The 26,420-nt window shown below is 40.0% G+C and overlaps 5 protein-coding genes across 7 annotated transcripts in view; 1 reads left to right on the top strand and 4 right to left on the bottom strand.

Moving 5' to 3' along the window:
- Positions 1-5,986, top strand: part of LOC109138652 (titin) — a 31,553-nt gene extending 25,567 nt beyond the window's left edge. The window contains exon 9 of the mRNA XM_027283952.1: positions 5,932-5,986. The gene's annotated coding sequence lies outside the window, so the exon portion shown is untranslated. The remainder of the gene's footprint in view (positions 1-5,931) is intronic.
- LOC109138583 (cytochrome P450 2K1) lies at positions 3,393-6,310 on the bottom strand. Its single transcript, XM_019259158.2, has 9 exons — positions 5,913-6,310; positions 5,602-5,764; positions 5,350-5,499; positions 5,108-5,268; positions 4,782-4,961; positions 4,372-4,513; positions 4,006-4,190; positions 3,780-3,921; positions 3,393-3,691 (listed from the first exon to the last, which is right to left on the bottom strand). The coding sequence occupies exons 1-9, from the start codon at positions 6,177-6,179 to the stop codon at positions 3,504-3,506; spliced, it is 1,578 nt and encodes a 525-aa protein (XP_019114703.1). The 5' UTR covers positions 6,180-6,310; the 3' UTR covers positions 3,393-3,503.
- Positions 6,311-6,693: 383 nt separating this feature from the next.
- On the bottom strand, positions 6,694-14,052 carry LOC104939017 (cytochrome P450 2K1). 2 transcript variants are annotated; one of them, XM_019259159.2, is made up of 10 exons: positions 13,851-14,052; positions 9,940-10,030; positions 9,629-9,791; positions 9,388-9,537; positions 9,151-9,311; positions 8,831-9,010; positions 8,416-8,557; positions 8,050-8,234; positions 7,730-7,871; positions 6,694-7,641 (listed from the first exon to the last, which is right to left on the bottom strand). In XM_019259159.2, exons 1-10 carry the CDS (start codon positions 13,970-13,972, stop codon positions 7,454-7,456), a joined length of 1,524 nt encoding a protein of 507 aa, XP_019114704.1. In that variant the 5' UTR covers positions 13,973-14,052; the 3' UTR covers positions 6,694-7,453. The 2 variants fall into 2 exon arrangements, with proteins under 2 accessions (XP_019114704.1, XP_019114705.2); XM_019259160.2 differs by lacking the exons at positions 6,694-7,641; positions 7,730-7,871; positions 8,050-8,234; ... (4 more) ...; positions 9,629-9,791; positions 9,940-10,030 and adding exons at positions 10,800-11,352; positions 11,443-11,584; positions 11,785-11,969; ... (3 more) ...; positions 13,257-13,406; positions 13,483-13,645 and having other exon boundaries at positions 13,766-14,052.
- A 2,130-nt stretch (positions 14,053-16,182) lies between these two features.
- Positions 16,183-19,482, bottom strand: LOC104939016 (cytochrome P450 2K1-like). Of its 2 annotated transcripts, none has more exons than XM_019259128.2 (9): positions 19,111-19,482; positions 18,860-19,022; positions 18,611-18,760; positions 18,364-18,524; positions 18,094-18,273; positions 17,416-17,554; positions 17,132-17,316; positions 16,778-16,919; positions 16,183-16,693 (listed from the first exon to the last, which is right to left on the bottom strand). In XM_019259128.2, the coding sequence occupies exons 1-9, from the start codon at positions 19,315-19,317 to the stop codon at positions 16,506-16,508; spliced, it is 1,515 nt and encodes a 504-aa protein (XP_019114673.1). In that variant the 5' UTR covers positions 19,318-19,482; the 3' UTR covers positions 16,183-16,505. The 2 variants fall into 2 exon arrangements, with proteins under 2 accessions (XP_019114673.1, XP_027139751.1); XM_027283950.1 differs by having other exon boundaries at positions 18,860-18,971.
- Positions 19,483-21,682: 2,200 nt separating this feature from the next.
- Positions 21,683-25,032, bottom strand: LOC104939015 (cytochrome P450 2K1). The gene is made up of 9 exons (XM_010755483.2): positions 24,673-25,032; positions 24,057-24,219; positions 23,807-23,956; positions 23,569-23,729; positions 23,291-23,470; positions 22,902-23,043; positions 22,641-22,825; positions 22,028-22,169; positions 21,683-21,951 (listed from the first exon to the last, which is right to left on the bottom strand). The coding sequence occupies exons 1-9, from the start codon at positions 24,871-24,873 to the stop codon at positions 21,764-21,766; spliced, it is 1,512 nt and encodes a 503-aa protein (XP_010753785.2). The 5' UTR covers positions 24,874-25,032; the 3' UTR covers positions 21,683-21,763.
- Positions 25,033-26,420: the final 1,388 nt, after the last annotated feature.

The following is a 26,420-nucleotide window of genomic DNA, read 5'->3' as shown; positions in this document are numbered from 1 at the left end:
CCGACTATTAGAGCTCCTCGAGGAGCCTTTTCTCTGTAACCCCTTTTGTGTGTTGCCCTGTTAAACGCTCCTTCTTGTACAAGAATAATAAATTCAACTTAAACTTTGATACTTTGAATCCAGTCCTCCTTACTCGAGGGTTTTTTCTTTAAAAATTCCCGTAACACAGAGAGACTTTAATCTTGATTATGGTGCTCGTAAAGGTCCAGTGTGTCAAATTTAGTTGTCTCTATTTACAGAATATAACTATATTTTTTTACTTAGAATGAGCATTTTATGTCTACAGACCACTGTGGGTGCTCTTCTATGGGTCCATAAACACTGGCTCCAGAGAGGGATTTTCACAAGTTTTGAAGCCACTGTAGTTTCACCTTTACACATGGAAGGGGGCACTAATGCGAGGGCTATTCAGTCGGTTGCAATCTGCACTGCTAGATAGCACTAAATCCTACACACTGGACCTTTAAAGGTTAGTTTGGATGTTTTGAAATGAGATTACGTGAGGTAATTTTCCAAAATCAGTGTAAACGACGGTCAGCACGCCCCAGTTTGGCGAAGCAGAGCAGCATGGAAGGTAACTGATGTACTACTGTGGACGGGGCAGCAACAAAACCCCTTTTTATCCACCGTAAATATCAGTTTATCACCAGCACTGCTTTGTCAGCCATGTAAGTCTTGTCTTGTGCTTTTATTTTGGAAGAATATCCTCATAGTGCACTTTTTTTTTGCACTTTCCCACGCTCAAGTCCAAAGTACTGACCACGTGTCAGTCATTGCGTGTCAACATCTGTCATGTGTCTTGTGTTGTGGTTTTAAAAAAAAGAAAAAAAAGAGGAAGAAACAGTTTTATGTTCCTCCATGTTGTGTCAGAGCTCTTACGTCATATTTCCTGTTGGCTGTTGACCAAGCAGCTCTAAAGCATTTAGACTTTTTATTTAACACCCAGTATATACATTACTTAATAATAAAACATGATAAACACTCAAATGTGCTCTACTACTGTGTTTGTCGAAGGTGCTGTGTTGGTTTTGGAAGACATTGGACAGCTGTTATCAGCGTCCTTCAAATGTCATACTCATGGTGAACGTCCACAGCACTATCAGAGCGTGCAAATGATCTTTGATCTGTATATGATAAACTTCATGGCCATTCAATTCTGGTCCCCACACTTTGCTACCAGTTGGCTCTTTGCCTGTGTTCAGGCTGCCGGAGGTTATTCCAACAAAGTGATTTCTGGATTTCACCGATTTATCTTTGGACGCTACTCAGAAGCAACAAAAGATAAGTAAGAAACTACGCCGCACAGCATTGTCTGTGTTGTTTTTTTAATATTTGTCATTTTTTATCTGTGAATGAAGCTTGTTGAAATTCAGCTGATATGGTGATTGTTATTTTTATATAAACAAATATATTTTTTCAAATGTTTGAATGGTGCTGTTGATTAATCTCTTATTTCCATGTTATGATCATGCCAAGAGATGGGTTGTATTATTGACCCGGACAGTGGGGAAAATAGGCAGCTGTTAGGAAAAGCTACCCGGTGGGTCAGGGGGCCGGCCCGGTACGGCGTGGTGCTGCAAGTGACGCGCTGGGCCGTCCATTCTATAATCATAGCTGGCTGTAAATCTCAGGACATGTGTAAAGCTCAAGCAGGTTTCATGCCATTTAATATCTGACAGTACAGCTATCAAGATAGAAATAAGAATAGGGCAGATGTGGTGGAAGAAAAAAGTGTGGCCTAAGAGGCCCGTGGTGAAGGCTGATCCAGGACAAAAGATTTTCAAATATGAGTTTTGTTTTTGCTCTCCAGCCTCAGCTTCCCACTAGACCAGTTTCATACACTCCAGCCATTCTTGCCATTACAATGATAGGAACCTCAGTCAGTACTAAATCTGCTTTTTTTCATTTTTTAAATCTGAAGCAATGTTGTCTTTTCCCTCTATTTTCTCCTCATAGTACATCAGAATGCCTCATTTATGTGTTAAAAATCACAACATTCGTGCCCACAGACCCCCCTACAGTACTTTAGTTCTCAAGTATGGTGTGTTTGAGTGGGTGAATGAAACAGAGAGAGAGACAGTATTGTGTTTGGACAAGGGCCAGACAGTGTCAGTGGCATTAGCCAACATTGACAGCAAGTGGGCCAGTCAGGTACTAAATTCCCGGGCCACTTTTTTGCCCCAGTCTGCCCCTGCTACCAGCAAATAGTAAATCATTAAAATATAAATAAATAAGTAAATACATAACATAAAAACACACAGAATTCCATTTACTCATTCACATTTCAAGCCCTGTAGCCTCTAATTAATATAATTATATCAATAATAATCATAATGATATTCGTATAGTGACATATCTTATCTATCTTGTATGATTAAGTGACTTTACAGTGAGCTGAAGCATTTTTTTCTCTGTTGTCAGACCTGTATTTGGACCCTGTTTCTGTCTGTGCTTCATCTTTAATGATCTACAGAGGTTCTACTGTATAACTATAGTGTTTGTTCTCAGTGTAATATTACAGGAACTGTCTATGCCGAGTGTCTACAGAAAATGGGTCTTTGGGTGTTCAGGAATGAGTTGTCATTTTTAGGCAGAGCTGCAACATAAACATTAACAAAAATGTTCAAACAATCAAGGGTCAAGTTACATCAGGCCTGAATATAGAATGGACTTTAAAATGTGTCTGCAGACAGTAGAGGCTGTGCTGGGTTTTCTGGTGTATTTAGTCTTTACTATTTTTTTTTACTGACATAACAGCTTCTGTAATCAGATCTTGTACCAAGCTCAAATACAAAAATATCAAATAATGTTAATAATGCTTCCACAATGAGAGACACAAAAGACTGAGAAGACGTAAAATGACTACAAATTCAGTCTGCCTTTCCTACCAGACATGAATGGATTACTGAGTAATCTACTGGACACAAGCCCAGGTGTCCAAAAGAGACAGAAAATGAGAGAAGGAGAGGCAAGGTGACTAAAGAGATGAAAAACCACACAGAGACAAAAAAAAAAAGAACTACAAATTTGCTTCTATGTATGATTGTGGGTGGGGTGGAGGCCTTTTACGTGTCTATGGCCATGTGCTCATTGTTTCATGCATTGTTTTTATGGCCTTGATATTCTGGCAGGCCGTATAGATAAATATTAAAAGCTGCACTGAGCTCATTGAAGTTTTGTTTTTGGTTTGAGAATTTCTGTGGATATAATATTTCCCATATATATAGACGTATACTCGGGTGAATGGTGTCTCTGTCTGTCTCACACTATTTAACTTTGTGCTTTGATACGGTGACCCTCAGGAAGTATACATAATCACCAGCTATCTCTGATTTTGTTAAAACTAAATCATATTTTATGGAGGAAATGTTCTCAGAAAATAATAAAACAGACAGTAAATTAATATTTAATGTTTTGTCACTTTAAAGACATTCATTTACATCAGCAGCATTGAACATTTTGAGGACATTTAACGTTTAACTAAGAAGATGAATTGATCTTTCTCACATCCGTGAAACCGCACACAGTTTGTGAGGTGAAGGGTTGAGGGTGCTGCCCACTCGTGGAGTCAGATCCAGGTCATCCTCTGAAACTCCAGGTGGGGGACTGAAACGAAAGTGTTGCAGGAGTGTGGTGAAGAAGATGAAGAGCTCCATCTTGGCCAGACTCTCTCCGAGACAAATCCTACGACCTGTGTGAGTGAGAGAGACCACAAAGAAAAAGGTTAATGTCGTCTGCAAAGAAGTGAATAACAAGAAATAACAGCTAAATTCACCAACCTGCAGAGAAAGGCATGAAGGCATCTCGCTTGACAAACTTTCCGTCTTTGTCCAGGAAGTGGGCAGGATTAAAGGTGCGTGGGCTCTCCCACTCAGTCTCATCATACAGGACAGATGTCAAGAGAGGATACACTGTGGTTCCCTGTTGACAATTAAAAAGGAATTTGAATTTATTTTGTAGTTTTTAAACATCTGTTGGGTTCAATCTGCCATGTTAATTACTTACCTTCTTAATGAAGTGACCCTGGAAAGTGACGTCTTGGCTGGTTCTGTGAGGAAGCGCCATGGGCACGATGTTGGCCAGTCTCTGTGTTTCATGGATGACGGCGTCGGTGAAGGGCAGGTTCTTCCTGTCCTCGACCTGAACCTGACGACCTCCTATCACCCTGTTCACTTCCTCCTGGACCTGGTCTGCGAGATGAAAGGGGACAGATGACAACAGTGAAGAAATTTCAGTTCATGAACACCTGGACAGCAATAATTTTCAGTGACATTTCAGGCTGACTGTGGAGCGGTTTGACCAAACATCTGATTGAACAGGGCCTTAGTGTCAGTGATGCATTACATATATGATATGTTTACATATCCTTACCCTGTATTTTCGGATATTTGGTCATAAGTAGAAGTCCCCATCTTAGCGTACTTGAGGTTGTATCAGTGCCGGCAGCAAACAACTGAATAACTGTCATCAAAAGGTTTTCACTGTGGAAGTGACTATTGGTAACCCCAGATTTCTGCACATAAAGATAAGCAGTTAGACACATGTTCCTAAACTTGAAAATGTCATATAATTGTTAATAAATCTCCAAGAACCAGAGAAATTGTCCCATTTAGTTAGTGTGTACTGTGGTCCTTTAATTGTTAACTCCACTTTTCTCTAAGAGAGGCCATATACAGACTGTGACCCATATGTTCAGATCAACATAACACGAACACAAGTTCACATTGTTCTCCTTGGTGCATAAACTATCATATCAATTTTGCTACGCCATGTTTCCCAACCTCCAGATTTTGCTTGCAGACCAAAAAGGCATCCACAAAACCTCTGCACATCTGTGGATTGAGGGTCTCTTTCAAATGACTGAACAGCGCTAAGTTCTGTTTCCTGTTGGCAGCAAACAAGCTGTTGAATTCCTTCCTATGTGCAACCCATTGGAATAACCAGGGGAACAAGTTGTACATCTGTCAAAAAAAAAAAAAAAAAGTTTTAGTATTTAAAATAACGTGATGTTTAAAATAACCTTTTAGGTTAGGTAAATGGAAAATAATATTGTGTCACATATTTAAATGTCTTAAAGTATAATCTTCAGAAACATAACAAATGATACCTGTATTGACGGGGTCCCCAAGAGCTGGAAATTTCTGTTTGTTCGATCTACCAGGGATGTAAACTCTGGGTCATCATATTCAAATCTGCTGCCATAGACCATGGAACAGATAATATTAGAGACTGCATAGTTTATTGGTTTGGTCGTATCAAAAGCTTCTCCTGCAACAGGAACACAAAAAATATATAGATAATTTGTACTCGAGATGTTGCTAATGCAGTTATCTAAAATGTGCCATTTACCTTTAAATTTCATAAACACCTCAGTGAGGTGCTCACATTCCTCAATGATTTTGTCTTCACATGCCTTTTTGCCCATTCCAAAGTCTCTCAGGTTTGTCAAGGCAAAGCGCCTCATCTCTTTCCATGAATCACCATTGGACCATATAACACCTGATTTAAAGTAGTTCAACAAATAAAAAAAAACATGGATAATGAAAATTGGTTGGCCAAAAGCTGTTTTTTTTTTTTGTTTTTTTAATCTTATTTCTTTACCGTTTCCTTGAGAACCGTCATGCAGAATTCGTATTTCATCTCTGTCTCCAAACTCATCAGCACAGTTTACAAGTGCCTCCTTCACTGTCTTGTATCCTGCCAGGACCACCACCTTATTAGGTCCCAAGTAGATGGTGAACACTGATCCATATTTCTTAGAAAACTAACAAAAGAGGTGCACAGGTATTATATGTTCTTCTTTAACACATACACACATACAGGAGAAAGCAGACAAGGTAACAGAACTGTGAATATACCTGGAGAGCAGACAAAAGAAGTTAAGTAAAAACCTACTCTAAGCACTTCCTCACCTCCATTAATGTGTTGTAGGGTCTCTTTAGGTCCATATGCAGCAGATTGCCAAGCAGGGGAAGTGGTCTGGGTCCTGGTGGCTCCTTTCTGTCTCCCTGGGAGCTGAAGCTGGAGGACGAAACAATGTAGGCGAGCACCAGGACCACCAGAGCCCCCAACACTGAGACATAACTGGGGGACTGGAGGAAGATATCTAATATCCCCATAACTGTAAAACCTTTCTGATGTTGCTGTGCGCTGATTGAATACGTTCCTCTGTGAGGCATTTAATTCTGTGAGCCTTTTAGTGATGAATAACTTTTATGGCTGCCAGCTCAAGGGGAGGGACAAGATGTGGGAAAGTTCACCAACAAATACACTAAGAAATAAAGGTGCCAACTATAACCATATAAGGTTCTTGGGTTGTCCCCATAGTGGGGAAAAATATCTAATCTTTGGTTCCTGGTAGACCCTTGTAAAAGGTTCCACCTGTGACCCTTGCAAAGTGTTTAACATAAAGGGTTATACCTACATCCAATGTGAAAGGTTTCATGCAGAATCCCCTTTGCAAGGTTCTACTGGGAACCCTTCTATGGTGTAATAGTTCCACCAAGAACCCTTTTATGGGGTATTGGTTTTACCAAGAACCCTCTCTGGGGGGTTATAGCCCAGCCCATTAGTGAACGAACGAATCAACTCTGATGGCATAAAATAAACACACAGGATTCCATTTACTCATTCATATTTCAAGCCCTGTAGCCTCTAATTAATATAATTATATCAATAATAATCAAGCCCTGTAGCCTCTAATTAATATAATTATATCAATAATAATCATAATGATATTCCTATAGTGACATATCTTATCTATCTTGTATGATTAAGTGACTTTACAGTGAGCTGAAGCATTTTTTCTCTGTTGTCAGACTTGTATTTGGACCCTGTTTCCATCTGCGCTTCATCTTTAATGATCTACAGAGGTTCTACTGTATAACTATAGTGTTTGTTCTCAGTGTAATATTACAGGAACTGTCTATGCCGAGTGTCTGCAGAAAATGGGTCTTTGGGTGTTCAGGAATGAGTTGTCATTTTTAGGCAGAGCTGCAACATAAACATTAACAAAAATGTTCAAACAATCAAGGGTCAAGTTACATCAGGCCTGAATATAGAATGGACTTTGAAATGTGTCTGCAGACAGTAGAGGCTGTGCTGGGTTTTCTGGTGTATTTAGTCTTTACTATTTTTTTTTACTGACATAACAGCTTCTGTAATCAGATCTTGTACCAAGCTCAAATACAAAAATATCAAATAATGTTAATAATGTTTCTACAATGAGAGACACAAAATACTGAGAAGACGTAAAAATGAATACAAATTCAGTCTGCCTTTCCTACCAGACATGAATGGATTACTGAGTAACCTACTGGACACAAGCCCAGGTGTCCAAAAGAGACAGAAAATGATTGATGAATGATCATTTACATCAGTAGCGTTGAACATTTTGAGCACATTTAACGTTTAACTGAGATGAATTGATGAAACTGGGGCAGGCTGCTCCTCCTCACATCCTTGAAACCGCACACAGTTTATGAGGTGAAGGGTTGAGGGTGCCGCCCACTCGTGGAGTCAGATCCAGGTCATCCTCTGAAACTCCAGGTGGGGGACTGAAACGAAAGTGTTGCAGGAGTGTGGTGAAGAAGATGAAGAGCTCCATCTTGGCCAGACCCTCTCCGAGACAAATCCTACGACCTGTGTGAGTGAGAGAGACCACAAAGAAAAAGGTTAATGTCGTCTGCAAAGAAGCGAATAACAAGAAATAACAGCTAAATTCACCAACCTGCAGAGAAAGGCATGAAGGCATCTCGCTTGACAAACTTTCCGTCTTTGTCCAGGAAGTGGGCAGGATTAAAGGTGCGTGGGCTCTTCCACTCTGTCTCATCATACAGGACAGACGTCAAGAGAGGATACACTGTGGTTCCCTGTTGACAATTCAAAAGGTTTTCAATATGCTAAGCAATAACATTATTTTAAAACATGTTCAAATGGGAAAAGATATTTATACTTTACTGTTTTTAAGTTAGTTATTAATTATCTTTTGAATTTATTTTGTAGTTTTTAAACATCTGTTGGGTTCAATCTGCCATGTTAATTACTGACCTTCTTAATAAAGTGACCCTGGAAAGTGACGTCTTGGCTGGTTCTGTGAGGCACTGCCATGGGCACAATGTTGGCAAGTCTCTGTGTTTCATGGATGACGGCGTCGGTGAAGGGCAGGTTCTTCCTGTCCTCGACCTGAACCTGACGACCTCCTATCACCCTGTTCACTTCCTCCTGGACCTGGTCTGCGAGATGAAAGGGGACAGATGACAACAGTGAAGAAATTTCAGTTCATGAACACCTGGACAGCAATAATTTTCAGTGACATTTCAGGCTGACTGTGGAGCGGTTTGACCAAACATCTGATTGAACAGGGCCTTAGTGTCAGTGATGCATTACATATATGATATGTTTACATATCCTTACCCTGTATTTTCGGATATTTGGTCATAAGTAGAAGTCCCCATCTTAGCGTACTTGAGGTTGTATCAGTGCCGGCAGCAAACAACTGAATAACTGTCATCAAAAGATTTTCACTGTGGAAGTGACTATTGGTAACCCCAGATTTCTGCACATAAAGATAAGCAGTTAGACACATGTTCCCAAACTTGAAAATGTCATATAATTGTTAATACTGTAAATCTCCAAGAACCAGAGAAATTGTCCCATTTAGTTAGTGTGTACTGTGGTCCTTTAATAGTTAACTCCACTGTTATCTAAGAGAGGCCATATACAGACTGTGACCCATATGTTCAGATCAACATAAGACGAACACAAGTTCACATTGTTCTCCTTGGTGCATAAACTATCATATCAATTTTGCTACGCCATGTTTCCCAACCTCCAGATTTTGCTTGCAGACCAAAAAGGCATCCACAAAACCTCTGCACATCTGTGGATTGAGGGTCTCTTTCAAATGACTGAACAGCGCTAAGTTCTGTTTCCTGTTGGCAGCAAAAAAACTGTTGAATTCCTTCCTATGTGCAACCCATTTGAATAACCAGGGGAACAGGTTGTACATCTGTCAAAAAAAAAAAGTTTTAGTATTTAAAATAACGTGACGTTTAAAATAACCTTTTCGGTTAGGTAAATGGAAAATAATATTGTGTCACATATTTAAATGTCTTAAAGTATAATCTTCAGAAACATAACAAATGATACCTGTATTGACGGGGTCGCCAAGAGCTGGATATTTCTGTTTGTTCGATCTACCAGGGATGTAAACTCTGGGTCATCATATTCAAATCTGCTGCCATAGACCATGGAACAGATAATATTAGAGACTGCATAGTTTATTGGTTTGGTTGTATCAAAAGCTTCTCCTGCAACAGGAACAAAAAAATAGATAATTTGCACTCGAGATGTTGCTAATGCAGTTATCTAGAATGTGCCATTTACCTTTAAATTTCATAAACACCTCAGTGAGGTGCTCACATTCCTCAATTATTTTGTCTTCACATGCCTTCTTGCCCATTCCAAAGTCTCTTAGGTTTGTCAAGGCAAAGCGCCTCATCTCTTTCCATGAATCACCATTGGACCATATAACACCTGATTTGAAGTTTTTCAACAAATAAAAAAACATGGATAATGAGAATCGGTTGGCCAAAAGCTGTGTTTTTTTTAAATGTTATTTCTTTACCTTTTCCTTGAGAACAGTCATGCAGAATTCGTATTTCACTTCTGTCTCCAAACTCATCAGCATAGTTTACAAGTGCCTCCTTCACTGTCTTGTATCCTGCCAGGACCACCACCTTCTTAGGTCCCAAGTAGATGGTGAACACTGATCCATATTTCTTAGAAAACTAACAAAAGAGGTACACAGGCATTATATGTTCTTCTTTAACACATACACACATACAGGAGAAAGCAGACAAGGTAACAGAACTGTGAATTTACCTCAAGAGCAGACAAAAGAAGTTAAGTAAAAACCTACTCTAAGCACTTCCTCACCTCCATTAATGTGTTGTAGGGTCTCTTTAGGTCCATATGCAGCAGATTGCCAAGCAGGGGAAGTGGTCTGGGTCCTGGAGGTTCCTTCTCTTTTGCCTGTGAGCTAAAGCTGGAGGAGGAAACAATGTAGACAAGCACCAGGACCACCAGAGCCCCCAACAGAGAAACAGAACTGAGGGGCTGGAGAAAGAAATCAGACATCTCCATTTCTCTGAAACAATCTGTGTACGTTTATTGCCACTGCAGTGACAATACAAGTTAATTGGCCTGCTGCTGTAGGCTCTGTGGGATTGTTGAAAAAGAGAACTGGCTTCTGTGGCTATATGCTGGAAATAAGCTCAGCCCATTAGTGAAGTGAACGAATCAGCTGGTAGGGCCTGCCTCTTTAGGTGAACAATGGGATTTCTGAACAGACAGGTCATTTCTTTAGTTGCCTTAGCCTAAAACTAGTATATCGTTATGTGACATTTGTTTGGTAGTTACCATATGATTATGTATTATCATATTCATTGTTTGTTTTTTTAGACTTGGATATTGTATTCATTGTTAATCTTGAATCAGAACTGTCATAGGTGAAAAGCAACAGTTTTTCTTCGGTAGGTTCAGCATGTCCAAAGATTCACAATTGGATTTCGAGGCTATTTAATTAGACTAATTGGTTCAACATCAGTTTTTTCTCTGTGACCCAAAATTTATGGTGTAGGATGTATTTTCACAAAATTAAAGACAGACACTAGAGGCGAAATTATCCTGACTTTTAGTTCCTTGTATGATAACAGAGATTTTCAAGACTTCATTTGCACCTAAAACACAGAACAGAGCAGAACAATCCAGTTTCATAAAAAAAAATTGAGGAATCCTGTCGTTTGATATTTTAATTAGTTGAAAACACAAAATCTTGACATAAATATATATGACATTAGAGTCACATGACTGTACTTGGAACAGCCCCCTATATAGATATACATGGCAAAATAAGCAAGCTACTGTTGTGCATGGTCATGTATGCTTACAAATGCTTATAAATGTGATGCACATCCAGTATTAGTTATCATGTATACACATACATCACTTAAGTTGTTCAGGAGGAAAGGTGTACACTGCATTCAATTAAGTGTTATTATAATTCACTTTTTACTTATTATAGATGGGTATAGAGTGTGGAATCTAAGATTGATCGTTTAAAATTGGGGCAGGCAGTATTCACAAGTCCTCCTCCTCTTCCTCACATACGGGAAACTGCACACAGTTTATGAGGTGTAGGGTTGAGGGTGAAGCCCACACGTGGAGTCAGATCCAGGTCATCCTCTGAAACTCCAGGTGGAGCAGTGAAACGAAAGTGTTGCATAATAGTTGTGAAGAAGATGAAGAGCTCCATTTTGGCCAGACTCTCCCCAAGACAAATCCTACGACCTTTGTGAGAGAGAGAGAGACCACAAAGAAAAAGGTTAATGTCGTCTGCAAAGAAGCGAATAACAAGAAATAACAGCTAAATTCACCAACCTGCAGAGAAAGGCATGAAGGCATCTCGCTTGACAAACTTTCCGTCTTTGTCCAGGAAGTGGGCAGGATTAAAGGTGTGTGGGCTCTCCCACTCAGTCTCATCATACAGGACAGATGTCAAGAGAGGATACACTGTGGTTCCCTGTTGACAATGCAGCAATTAAAAAGGTTTTTGATACTAAATTGCCACATTCATTGTTGAAGACGAAGATGGATATGAAAAACCAATTGGGACACAACTGCCACAAATGTGCTTGGAATGCATGGATGTCGGTTAGCCCTAAATCAACATTTGTGTGAAAAGACATTTTATATTACACTTTTTATTTAATCCAGTCTGACCTTCTTAATGAAGTGACCCTGGAAAGTGACGTCTTGGCTGGTTCTGTGAGGCACTGCCATGGGCACGATGTTGGCCAGTCTCTGTGTTTCATGGATGACAGCGTCGGTGAAGGGCAGGTTCTTCCTGTCCTCGACCTGAACCTGACGACCTCCTATCACCCTGTCCACTTCCTCCTGGACCTGGTCTGGAAATTAAAGGGGATTGAGGCCAAAATTACATTATTATCCAGATTCAGTTAGTCTCTCCTTCGTGTCTGTTACTTCATGACAATGACTTTTATTTATTGCTGCTTGCATGCACTGCATTAGCATTTAGTTTAAAGGACTGCTGCACATTTAACAATTGTTGTAGATAGCTGTAGGTTGATGATGATAGTGTGTTTTGTGTTGGGAAAGGCAATAGTTTGAATTGCATGTTTAAATGATCTATGCAAATCTATTACTCCTTACCCTGTATTTTTGGATACTTGGCCATAAACAGAAGCGCCCATCTGAGTGTCGTTGCTGTTGTATCGGTGCCGGCAGCAAACAGATTCAGGACTGTATTCATGAGATTGTCATCATGGAAGTAACTGTTAGTAATCCCAGATTCCTGCAGGCATAGATGGATATGTCTGTTCCAAAACCCTGAAGTTACACTTAATATATTCCACACATAATGTGGAAGCCAAGAAAACTTTAACATTAGCAACATGTGATTCCGTTCCCATTACAGCTCCACGTACATATGTTATATTTCCTATTTACCAGTGACACAAATGGGAGTTGCTGTGGTAAGGACAAGGACATTCTCATTTACAAAACCCATAGGAACAGCACTGTGCTGTGATTTTAATGTGTGAGTTTGCAGGTCACGACCTTGGCCTAGAAATAAAGTCAACAGTTATATCAATTTGATAGTAGATAACAAGTTTCCAAACCTCCAGATTTTGCTTTTTAGCAAGAAAGGTGTCCACAAAGCCTCTGCACATTTGTGGATTAAGGGTCTCTTTCAAATGACTGAACAGCGTCACGTTCTGTCTTTCAAGGAAGTCTGTGATCTCATGGATTTCTTTTCTGTCACGAATAAATTTGAAGATCCATGGGAACAGGTTGTACATCTGTATAAAAAACAAACAAAAAACTGTTATAGATTATATAGACTACAGTATATACATATACATCAGTGTTTAAAATAACGCTGAAAGCTTGACAAAAGTTGTGAATCATACCTGTACTGATGGCGAGCCCACCAGTTGAATCCTTTTGTTTGTTTGATCTACCATTGACGTAAATGTTGGGTCACTGTATTCAAATCTGCTGCCATAGACAATCGAGCAGATAATATTAGAGACTGCATAGTTCATTGATTGGGTCGTATCAAAGGCTTCTCCTTTAACAAGGGAAACAAGCACAAATCAAAATTACAAATTTAAACCAGGTCCAAAAGGTCCAAAAAAAAGAGAAAAAGAGAAATAATTAAAAGCACTTACCTTTGTATTTCTTAAATACTTCAAGGAGTTGCTCACATTCCTCAATGATTTTGTCCTCACATGCCCTTTTGCCCATTCCAAAGTCTCTCAGATTCGTCAAGGAAAATCGCCTCATTTCTTTCCATGAATCTCCATTAGACCATAAAACCCCTGGAATTTTTTTTTTTTAATTAATAAGTGTTAATAGCTAGAGACTATAAACATTTGCTTAAATTTTGGTCCTTACCGTGGCCTTGAGTACTTTCTTCTGTTATTAACAGTGAACTTCTTTCACCAAACTCATCAGCATGGTTAACAAGTGCCTCCTTCACTGTTTTGTATCCTGCCAGAACCACCACTTTTTCAGGTCCAAAATACACAGTGAACACTGATCCATATTTCTTGGACAGCTAAAAACAGTAGTATATTGTATTTGTTGTTTATATAAAACATGTGAAGGCAGATGATTTGAGTATTATTATAACATTATTAGATAATAAATAATACTTTAATTTTAGCCACTTACTCACCTTCAGTAATGTGTTGTAGGGTCTTTTGAGATCAAGCAGCAGCAGGTTTCCAAGCAGGGGAAGTGGTCTGGGTCCTGGTGGCTCCTTTCTGTCTCCCTGGGAGCTGAAGCTGGAAGAGGAAACAATGTAGACGAGCACCAGGACCACCAGAGCCCCTAACACTGAGACATAACTGGGGGACTGGAGGAAGATATCTAATATCCCCATAACTGTAAAACCTTTCTGATGTTGCTATGCGCTGATTGAATACGTTCCTCTGTGAGGCATTTAATTCTGTGGGCCTTTTAGTGATGAATACCTTTTTGTGGCTGCCAGCTCGAGGGGAGGGACAAAATGTGGGAAAGTTCACCAACAAATACACTAAGAAATAAAGGTGCCAACTATAACCATATAAGGTTCCTGGGGTGTCCCCATAGTGGGGAAAAATATTTAATCTTTGGTTCCTAGTCGAACCTTGTAAAAGGTTCCACCGGTGACCCTTGCAAAGTGTTCAACATAAAGGGTTATACCTACATCCAATGTGAAAGGTTTCATGCAGAATCCCCTTTGCAAGGTTCTACTGGGAACCCTTCTATGGTGTAATGGTTCCAACTAGAACACTCTCTGGGGTGTTTATCTATAGATAGATAGATAGGTTTCATGCCAAAAAAACCCTATGAGAGGTTCTGCGGAAAACCCTTCTATGGTGTAATAGTTCCACCAAGAACCCTTCTATGGTTTATTGGTTCTACCAAGAACCCTTTCTGGGGGGTTTATCTATACATAGAAATTAACATAAAGGGCTTTACCTAGATACATCTGTGAAAGGTTTCATGCAAACCCCCCTATGAGAGGTTCTAGTGAGAACCCTTCTATGGTGACCAAGAACCCTTTCTGGAGGGTTTACCCAGAACCTTTCCACCTTCTAAGGGTACTAACAGGAACCTACCCGGGGCTTGTCTATATTCAAGGATTTATACCATTAATCCACCATAGCCTTTTTATAGGGTTTCTTTTTATAGCCTTCTAAGGGTTCTGCAAAGAACCATATTGTATTCTACAGATGAGGCAAAACATGATTGAATCCTTTATAATGTATTTATTGTGGTCATCTATAATTTTAATCTGTGCTAAACTTTTCAGAGTTTTAATTGAGAGATTCCAACGATTACAAAATTGTGTTTGAAAATATTGGAGCAATGGTTGATAAGTAGGGTAAACTCTGAGGATAAACCAACAGAACGGGAGAAGCTGTGTAGGTCAAAAGTGAGCATCCCACCACTAAATCAGTCCTCAGCAGGCAAATTTGTGTAATGCACCTGTGACACAGCAGAAAAGAAAAAGGACATTTAGTGGCATTATGTCAAAGTTCACTTACTATAATAGTTGAATCATTAACCATCTACAAACAACAAAGTAATGCAGGGTTTGTTCGACTTCAGTCCAGCTCTCGTCCCCTGTGTTGAATGGCACTAAACGATTGACATTGCTGAGGGTTGTGTCTTGAGTTGTTTTTCTAATTTGCCAGCGATCTTGTGCTGGCAAAGGTCTGTTTGCATAGAATCAAACTAGCCAATGCTTGTACACTGAAAAAGACAGACAAGACTAACCCAACTCGATCGACAGTTCAAAACACCTACTTACAATGTTATCTCACTCTGGAGGGACTAACCAATTAACATGACAGAAGACGTTAAATTAAAACTTCAAAAAATACCAATTGAGACATGGCTAGACATGTCAATATTTTATGGGGTGATGGTCTTTTAACACCTATTGAAGAAGTCCTTCGTCCAAAAAAGGGTTCTGGGTGAAAAGGTTTCTTAATGGAGCCATTAGTTTTGGAGAAAAAAACCTTGAAGAAAGCTTATTCCAAAAAGAAAAAAGCAAGAACCCTTTTTGAACCATTATTTCTAAGAGTGTATGACTAAACATTTGCTGTCTTTTCAGGTCAGTGTTTTTTGTGTGTGGTTTAACTGTTGATGATCAGTTTGAATGTGTGTTATCTAACATTTTTAATGTTGACTCATTTGTTACATGACATGACATAAATCTGTACAGGGGTTAAAAGAACAAATGTGCACAGGTGTGAGATTCACAAAGAGTGAAAATGCATCTAACTCATCTCTTTTATGTTTAAAATTCATCCCATTTTGTTTGTTTGAACAAATCTTAAGAATGTCTGTATCACTTGTGCATTTTTACTTTGTTGCCTATTTACATAGACTCTAATTTATTGAACTCTTAGCATGTGTTTATGAGTTATAAATTCTGACGAGTGACTTGTGCATTAGAGACTTCATTTTTATATTTTTATAATTGATATACTGATGGAATTTTGCACAAATTAGCATTAGTACTGTACCACAAAACCTGATGGTAAAAATTACCCAGAATGAATGATTTATATAAATAATCACAGACACACATTAGTTTACTGTTTGCAATTTTTATTATACAGTAAGACATCACAAATAATTCAAAGTTCTGTGTTATAAAAAATATATAATATTTAAATTCCTACATGCATTTTTGGCTACAGTCACTAGGTGGTTTAATAAGCACCATTAACAAATTATGCCGACGGATCAATGATTTTATTCTATTAGTGATGTTGATCTCCTATTTACATTTTTAATGGCAGGACTGTCATGAAGGCAATGACAAGGAAGAGATAACTGGGAAGTTGTTTATATAGAGCATTATTATTCAGTGCTCAGTAATATATAACACTGTAAAAAGCATTTTCAAGCCGTACCGCTCACATACAGGGAACAGCACACAGTTTGTGAGGTGTAGGGTTGAGGGTCAAGCCCACACTTGGAGTCAGATCCAGGTCATCCTCTGAAACTCCAGGTGGAGGACTGAAACGAAAGTGTTGCAGGAGTGTGGTGAAGAAGATGAAGAGCTCCATCTTGGCCAGACTCTCTCCAAGACAAATCCTACGACCTGTGGGAAAGACACAACAAAGAAAAAGGTTAATGTCGTCTGCAAAGAAGCGAATAACAAGAAATAACAGCTAAATTCACCAACCTGCAGAGAAAGGCATGAAGGCATCTCGCTTGACAAACTTTCCGTCTTTGTCCAGGAAGTGGGCAGGATTAAAGGTGCGTGGGCTCTCCCACTCAGTCTCATCATACAGGACAGATGTCAAGAGAGGATACACTGTGGTTCCCTGTTGACAATGCAGGTAGATTTTGTCTATGCTAAGCAAAATATTTCATGCAGCACAAAAATGAATTGCTACATTGTCACTGCTACTGTCAGCATCCCCGGCGGATATGAGAGGAAATCTGCTAAGAGCGAATTTAACATTTTTTATTATTGCACTATTACAATACCAGTTAATTCTTCCAAATCAGGTCTTCTATGTTAGTTCAGGCTGACCTTCTTAATGAAGTGACCCTGGAAAGTGACGTCTTGGCTGGTTCTGTGAGGAAGCGCCATGGGCACGATGTTGGCCAGTCTCTGTGTTTCATGGATGACGGCGTCGGTGAAGGGCAGGTTCTTCCTGTCCTCGACCTGAACCTGACGACTTCCTATCACCCTGTTCACTTCCTCCTGGACCTGGTCTGCGAGATTAAAAGTTTTTCTTTTAATGAAGATCATTTTTGTGTTGGTGAAGCACATGTTGTTGCTTGGATTGTTGTGTGGGGTCTTGAGGTCCTTACCTTGTATTTTTGGGTACTTGGACATAAGCAGAAGTCCCCATCTCAGTGTAGTTGCTGTTGTATCAGTGCCGGCAGCAAAAAGATTAAGAACTGTTGCCATCAGGTTTTGATTGTTGTAGTAACTGTTGGTCCCAGATTCCTGCAGGTAAAGAGGAGCCATTGCTATTCAAACAAATCTCCAGAACTTCTTTCCTTGTCACTGATAACTGTACTTTTGTCTTGGTAAAGGATCAGATATAACAACTGGATCAACTAGTGGGAGTCCTTTAATTAATTATTTATTTAGTTAATAACCACAAATCATTTGTCCCACATACACAAAAGGAAAAGCTTAACAAACACTCCAAAGTTGTAATCAGCTGAGCTTATTCGCTGATGCGGCCTGGCCCGAGATAATCTGCTATCAGCTGATGTAGCTGGAGTTTTGGCTTGCCTTTACTATTCCTACGCTCAGTGTGTGTGCAAGGAGTCAGATGGAATGAATGGGATGGGTCCATCCTGTATTATGATATAGATTTCCTCAATCTTGCATGTATTTTCCACAGAGACACAGCCTGTTGTGCCAACTGGAAAGATTTGAGGCCTTTTTTTAGAGACATGTCGGATCACGTGACCTGAACGTAGAATTACAAGGAAATGTCAGAAGCAGTTTAGATAGTAGATTAAAGGCTTCCCCACCTCTAGAGTTTGCTTTCGGACCAGAAAGGAATCCACAAAACCTCTGCACATCTGTGGATTGAGAGTCTCCTTCAAACGACTGAATAGCTGTGAGTTCTGTTGCCTGTTGGCAGCGACACTATTATCCAATTCTCTTCTATCTTGAAACCATTTACCAATCCATGGGAACAGGTTGAAAATCTGAAAAAAAAAATGTTACCACAATTTTTGCATAATGTAAATTAAAATGACAAAATGTCTAAGTTTAATAATAAATATATGAAATGATACCTGTACTAATGGGGAGCCTGCAAGTTGAATATTTCTGTTTGTTCGATCTACCAAGGACGTAAACTCTGGGTCATCATATTCAAATCTGCTGCCATATACGATGGAGCAGATAATATTAGAGACGGCATAGTTTACCGGTCGGGAATTATCAAAAGCTTTTCCTGCAACGAGGGAAACAGGAAATAAAAAGTGAAGAGGAGGTACGATCATTTCGAGTGTTTCCTATGCGTTATATTGAGACACTTACCTTTAAATTTCGTAAACACTTCAATGAGTCGCTCACATTCCTCAATGATTTTGTCCTCGCATGCCTTCTTACCCATCCCAAAGTCTCTCAGGTTTGTCAAGGCGAAGCGTCTCATCTCTTTCCATGAATCACCGTTGGACCATAAAACCCCTGAGATTATGGATTTCAAGAAATCATGTGAACAAATTAACTAATCATGAACAAAGGCACATCAAAATGGAAAAAGCTCAGTTTTTTATCTTTCCTTACCATGGCCTTTAGTAACTTCATCCAAAAAATGCAATGGATCCCTGTCTCCAAACTCTTCAGCATGATTGACAAGTGCTGCCTTCACCGTCTTGTATCCAGCCAGGACCACCACCTTCTTGTGTCCAAAATAGACAGTGAACACTGATCCATATTTCTTTGAAAGCTATGACCGGGAACATAAAGTCATGACATTTTCTTATATAAAAAATGCAAATAAGCAGAAACAACAAACAACAAGAAAAGAACCTCACCTCCAGTAATGTCTTGTACGGTCTCTTGAGGTCAAGCTGCAGCAGGTTTCCAAGTATGGGAAGTGGTCTCGGTCCTGGAGGATCTTTGCCGTCCCTCTGGGAGCTAAAGCTTGAAGAGGTAATGAAGTAGATAAGCAGTAGGACCACCAGAGCTCCCAACAGGGAGACAGAACTGAAGGACTGGAGAAAACTGTCTAATATCCCCATGACCTTTGAAGGCGGTGTCCTTTCTCGTGTATCGATGAAAGAGTTTCCTGCCTGCCGTCTTTGACTCTGAGAGCATGAGATCCCTTTTGTAGCTGGCAGTTAGGGAAACCGCCCTGTCCAATGTGTGCAAAAGTTCACCTCCTGCAGTAAAAGCAGTACAGCGCTTTGTAGTGCAAGTTTGGTGAGGGAGGATTGTGCTTTTGTTGCCTTTAATGTCATGTGACCTGAAAGGGAGAATAAGTCTGAACAGAGGGCAAAGGAAAAAAATAGGTAAAGGTTTACCAAGAAAAGGTAACTGACTGAGTTATTTTAGCTAAGGCAAGTTTTCCATAGCTGTGCATTTGAGAAAGATAGGTTTGTTTTCTACTTCAACTGCTGTAGTGCTGGACAAACATTCATACTTTTCAAAAATATTTAAATATTATTATTACAATTCAATAATATAGGCATAATAAATCTCTGGAGGGTGGTTGTAGCTTGGATGATTGTCATCAGAAAAATGCAAAAGCACAATTTTATATATTACATTTTGATAGAACAACATCGCAATTATAAAATGAATTATACCATAATAACTTTAAAGATACCCTAGAATGTCATTGTTGTCATCCACACAACATGCTTTTTATTGAATCCAAGATTTGTGAACTTCTGAGTCTAACAAGCAGTGTGTCATGTTTTAAACTGAACTACATCAACATTTCGGGAACCCGAAACACTCATTGACAAAGTGGAAAGTTTTGATAGTTGCCATCCTGCTCACTGCTGGTATCAATAAGGCAGGAAATCAGCTGAGTCGAGGACTTATCAGCATCTACACATACAATATAACAGCATACTGTATGTACACACGCAACCTCAGATGTATCCTTTACCTAGATATTATAAACGCTGGTCAATGATCAACTTCACTATGTCACGACCTCGTAAGACTTTATGCAGTGAAGAGCTTTCACAAATTATAAACTGGTTTGCTTCATTGGGGGCAATGACTGTAACAATAAATGATTTATAAAACCGTCCTTCAACTTTATTCTCTGTAACCTTTCATTCAGTATTATTGTTTAGAATTCTGTCTTTATATATAGAGGATATATTATTAAATACTTAAATGAGTCGCTCACATTCTTCAATGATTTTGTCCTTGCATGATTTCTTGCCCATCCCACAACACCTGAGATTATGGATTTCAACAGATTAGCTGATTATGTTGTTTTTGCTGATGCAGGTCTTCCAAAGCTGTGCGCTGAAAGAAAGGTGAGTTTGTTTTCGACTTCAGGACAGATTTGACAAAGAGCGAATTTAGACTTTTTACAAATCACCACCGTCATGACCTGGCTCTGAGAGTCATGGCAAAAAGGGAGCTCACACCATGTACGTTTGTTTAAACAATACTTTATTAAATCAAATTAAACAATCATAACGGATTTAAAGTTATGGAGTGTGTAGAAGCAGTGGTATCAGTGGTGTAGGGTGTGCATGAGTGACAATTGCGAGTGTGCATGTGTTGGTAATGTGGAACAAAAGCAAAGGATGACCAAAAATGACAAACTGAACTAAACCAAACCAAACCAAACCTGACTAGGGACAGAAGAACCCAGAACAGGGCCCAGCCAGAGAGAGATCAGAGAAGAGAATGAGTACCAGCCTGCAGTGGTATAAATACCCAAAGTAATGAATGGAAAACACCTGCAAACAGAAACCACACCCAGAGAAGAGGAGGAGAAAGAAAGAGACCACACCCAGGAGAGGAGGAGGAAGGTACACACTCAGGATGCCACATAGGGCATCACACCACTGTGATGCAAAGTTGTATAACTATAAACAATCTTGAACAGCGTCATTGCACCGTGGGTGGTAGGAGGTGAAATGCTGCCCCCTATTCATAAAAAATACCTACTGTACAAGTGTGTTCAACATTCTACCACATCGCCTCTATTCTGGCATCCTTACGCTGGCTTCTTGTTCATTGCAGGATCAATTTCATCTCTCCACACTCTCGCCTTTACATATATCTCAGAAATTCTGTAATTTAACAGTTATTTCTTTTTACATTAAACTGCTGCAAAAACCTTTTTATGTCCAGAGGAGGTTTACTACTGACACAATGTAAAAACGTGGTTAGCACCGTCGCCTTGCAGTAAGAAGAAGTTTCTGAGTTTGAACCTTTCTGTGTGAAGTTTGCATGTTCTCTCCATCTCCATGAGGGTTTCTATCTGGGTACTCCAGCTTCCTCCCACAGTCCAAGACACGCGGGTTAATTGGTGTAAATTGGTGAATGTGTGTGTGAATGAATGCAGAAACAAAGTAGAAAGCAAACAGCAGAGATACTTTATGTGAACTAAACCCTGTTATTCACTGGTGGTCTGTATACAGAAAAAAACAGTTTCAAGCCAAGTAAAGCACCAACAAAAATAAAAATTACAATAATGATTTCAAGTGTCCCTCACATCCGAGGGACCGCACACAGTTTATGAGGTAAGGGGGTGAGGACGACGCCCGTACGTGGAGTCAGATCCAGGTCATCCTCTGAAACTCCAGGTGGAGGACTGAAACGAAAGTGTTGCAGAAGCGTGATGAAGAAGACGAAGAGCTCCATCCTGGCCAGGCTTTCTCCTGGACACACCCTGCGACCTGCAAGAGAGAACAAAATAAAAGCTTCCCAGTAGACTGATCACTGAAAATGAGGTAATGCATCAGCCTCACAAACCTGCAGAGAAAGCCATGAAGGCATCTCGCTTGACGAACTTTCCGTCTTTGTCCAGGAAGTGGGCGGGATAAAAGCTGTATGGGTTCTCCCACTCAGTCTCATCATACAGGACAGACGTCAAGAAAGGATACACTGTGGTCCCCTGTAGTCAACATAAAACACTTTGTTAAAATATGTTTTCAGAAGATCATTTTTCAACATTTGTTTTACAGCAGAGACGCCCTGTTTGAAGCTTTGTTTGCTTTGGCTGACCAGCTCATTCTTATGCTCCTCTTATTTTGAAAGTGCTTTAAAATCTTAACTGTGATGACGATGAAAAAGAGTACACAATTTTCTTATCTATGGAGAACTGGCGTATTCTTTCTCTGTCCTGCTAATGCTTATGTGATGTGAGGTGGTTGGTTGGTTGGTTCACTAACTTTCTTAAGCAACACAACACTTCTCATGTGACTGAACTAACCAATCAGAAGCTAGGATTCAACTGATAGCTAATGTGTTTAGAGATTGTATTTCGGCCAATGCATTCTGCCTCTTTTGTTTTTAGCTCAAGCAAACAAATGTGATCGATCAATAACACTCAAACCACAAACAGAAACGCTTTATTTAGTCTGACCTTCTTAATGAAGTGACCCTGGAAGGTTACATCTTGGTTGGTTCTGTGACCCACTGCAATCGGGGCGATGTTGGCCAGTCTCTGAGTCTCATGGATGACGGCGTTAGTGAAGGGCAGGTTCTTCCTGTCCTCGACCTGCACCTGGCGACTTCCTATCACCCTGCTCACTTCCTCCTGGACCTGGTCTAGGAAATGAAAAGCTTTTTTATGAAGACACTTTTTGGTGATTCTGTGAAACTTGTGGCTATCTGAAGCTTCTACCTTGTATTTTTGGATACTTGGCCATATACAGAAATGCCCATCTCAGCGTTATTCCTGTTGTATCAGTGCCGGCAGCGAAAAGATTCATAACTGTCTTCAAAAGATTTTCATCGTCAAAGTAAGCGTTGGGAACTCCAGATTCCTGCAGGAAAAGACTAATCAGTGCAAATACATTTGTTTTTTCTTTCATACTTATGATTTGTTTTATGGATTTGTTTGAGTCGCCTGGAGCTGTGTGAGCTGTGCAGAGAAGGTTGGAAGCAGTTACCACATGTAAAATGAGCTGCAAACATAAATATTTATGCAGCTGGATGCTCTGTACTTTCAGAAACAGATTCACCACTTTACCTCAGCTCCATAAACCAAGAAATTAAATGATGTTTTCTGACCTCCAGATTTAATTTTTGGACCAGAAAGGCGTCCACAAAGCCTCTGCACATCTCTGGATTGAGGGTCTCCTTCAGTTGTTTGCACAGCTTTATGTTCTGTGTCCTATTGACACAACCTAATCTGTGGAATTCCTTCCTGTTAGAGATCCACTTGCAGCACCACGGGATCAGGTTATACGCCTGTCAAAAAATGTACATGTCGCAATGCTTTATGTTATTTATTTCATATTTTAGTCTCTATACTGAAATTAAAAGCTTCACAGATGTAAAAATGATACCTGTATTGAAGGAGTGTTCAGAAGCTGAATGCGTTTTCTTGTGCGATCTACCAGCGACGTAAACTCTGGATCGCTATAATCAAATCTGTTGCCATAGACCATGGAGCAGATTATATTAGAGACCGCACAGCTTATTGGTTGGGTCGTATCAAAAGCTTCTCCTTCAAAAAGGGAAACAAGAAAACATTAGAAACCACTTTTTTTTTCACAAGCTTGATTATAATAATTACACATTTACCTTTAAATTTCTTGAACACCTCAGTGAGGTGCTCACATTCCTCAATGATTTTGTCCTCGCATGCCTTCTTGCCCATTCCAAAGTCTCTCAGGTTCGTCAAAACAAAGCGTCTTATCTCTTTCCACGAATCACCATTGGACCATGTAATACCTGAGTTGACAGAGTGTGAAAGTGTTAATATGTAACCGAGGGTCGCAGGCTGTGAGTGAACAGAACACAAATTAAGAAAGTGTTGGGGTTTTTTTCTTACCATGCCCCTGATTAAATTCATGCATAATTGGCAAAACATCTCTGCCTCCAAACCCATCAGCATGATTGACAAGTGCCTCCTTCACCGTCTTGTATCCTGCCAGGACCACCACCTTCTTAGGTCCCAAATAGATGGTGAACACTGATCCATATTTCTTTGAAAGCTAAGAACAAAGTCATGAGGTTCAGATGTTTTGATCATATAATGTGTGTTTCCTGTGTTTTGCTGAGGATGGCAGGGAGAGATATCAGTAGTTCAAGGACAGGAGAGACCAGGACGTGAGAAACAGGCCCGATAGGTGTCATTTTGATACATAATGTTCATTGCTGAGCAGACTCATCAGTGAGGGAGGTGTCTGAGACAGCCCATTTAAAAAAATGTATAAGAACCAACTGTTAGAGCTCCTCGAGGAGCCTTTTCTCTGTAACCCCTTTTGTGTGTTGTTAAACGCTCCTTCTTGTACAAGAATAATAAATTCAACTTTATTTTGATACTTTGAATCCAGTCTGTCTTATTCAAGGGTCCCTCCTTAAAAATTCTATGACACAAAAGAAAGAAGAAAGGTGATAGAACTACCTGAGAAGCAGAAACAACTACTGAATACAAACTGCCTCACCTCAGTTAATGCGCTGAGGGGTTTCTTCAGGTCCAGCAGGTTACCAAGTAGAGGAAGTGGCTTTGGTCCTGGAGGCTCTTTCCTGTTTTCCTGGGAGTTAAAGTTGAAGCAGGATATGAAGTAGGTGAGTAGCAGGACCACTAAAGCCCCTAGCAGAAGGACATAACTGGAGGACTGGAGGAAAAGCTCAAAGATCCCCATGGCTTTAAAAAGACGTGTCCTTAGTTGATAAGACCTGTTAAGACTGTGGTCATGTTTGTTTGTAGTCTGTGTATGTTTCTTTGTGTGCCCTGTGCTTGTGTCTGCTATTTCATATGCAAATAGGATGTGCCATCCCCAGGAGGCGATTGGTGCAGTAATTTCCCGGTCCTGGCTTGTGATTGGCTGTGCCTGAAAGCCCCAAAGATAAAATGCCATTTTGTTTGATCGTGTTTTCTCCTGTTTTTGTTAGTTTAGGGAGGTAAGTTTATTGTGATTTTGATTTTCTGAGCAAAGTGATTTATTTTCAAGATAGTTTGTTTTGGTTGTTGTTGTTTTGGCCTGGGTCCACCCTGAAGTTGATACCTTAGTTATAGTTTTTTGAGAAGTTGACTTTTGTAAATAAACCTTTTTTCGTTTGTGCATAAAAAACCTGTGTAAGTGGCTACTTGGGACTCGGGGAAGATTGAGGCACCTATTTCTTGTTATGCTCTAGACCCCTAGACTGGGGCATAACAGACCAAATAAGCTTCTCTCTGGAGGGACTGTGAGTACCCTCACAGAGTCAAAGAGGAGTGTCTTAAAGTGTAGAATATGCACAGCACATAGGTTACTCTGTCATATCTACTTCTTCTGTAAATCAGTGAGCTAAGGCACGGACTAGTCTTAGAGTAGGTGTCTTCATCTGCGGATCTGTGACCCCTAGGGTGTGTGCAGAGGCACTGCAGGGGGGTCCACCAATTTTTGTCATAATAATTGACAATTTTCACCGCAATAATGTTGAAATGAGAAAAATGACAAGTATAAATATGCATTAACAGGCTTCGTTTGGCAAAAACGATTTGTAAAATTAATTATTCTAATGATGCAGTCTAACATAACGTGACCAGCTGAGATCAGGTGTTGGCTGAAACACAGCAGTTCGTTCTTTGTTGTGAGTTTAACGCGGATCAATAACTTTGCTAATAAAGTAAATAATAAACAATGATAGCTACTAGTTTGATAATAAGTGAAGCAGAATGGTTCAATTTGTCACAGTAACGAGGCCTCGAGCTCGAGATCCAACAGCTACTCCTTCCACCTCTGCAGAGGGCATCATCATATCATATCAGTGAGGTACCTGACATCTTGAAGCTAAATGTAGAAAATATAAGCAACATTAACAACAACAACCACAATATAAATGATATAAATTAAAGCTGCAAGCAGTGATGTACGGGCCCTCGCATGTGTGCACGTGGGGGTAGACGCTGGATGCTGTCCCACGCGCATCACACACCCGTCCGTCAAAATGCCGCCAAATTGCATCTTCCACCCAAAATGTCCGACTTCCTGTACATATGACACCATGGCGTCCAGAGGCTTTTTTGTGCGTCTGGGCATGACGGAGGCGTGTAGCGAATTTCGTCCGTCTACGCAAAAGTATCCTCAATGGCAGGGTTTTTTTTTTAAATTTTTAGGGGGCGCTATAGAGCCATTTTGCTCCACCCATACACGATACCCTTCACATATGTACGAGGTCGTCAGGGTGGACGTGTGTGCCAAGTTTC

Source organism: Larimichthys crocea, chromosome XI (genome assembly GCF_000972845.2).
Source record: "Larimichthys crocea isolate SSNF chromosome XI, L_crocea_2.0, whole genome shotgun sequence".
Lineage (NCBI taxonomy): Eukaryota > Metazoa > Chordata > Actinopteri > Sciaenidae > Larimichthys > Larimichthys crocea.
The sequence above is the reverse complement of the archived record's forward strand: the minus strand, read 5'-3'. Positions and strand labels throughout refer to the sequence as shown.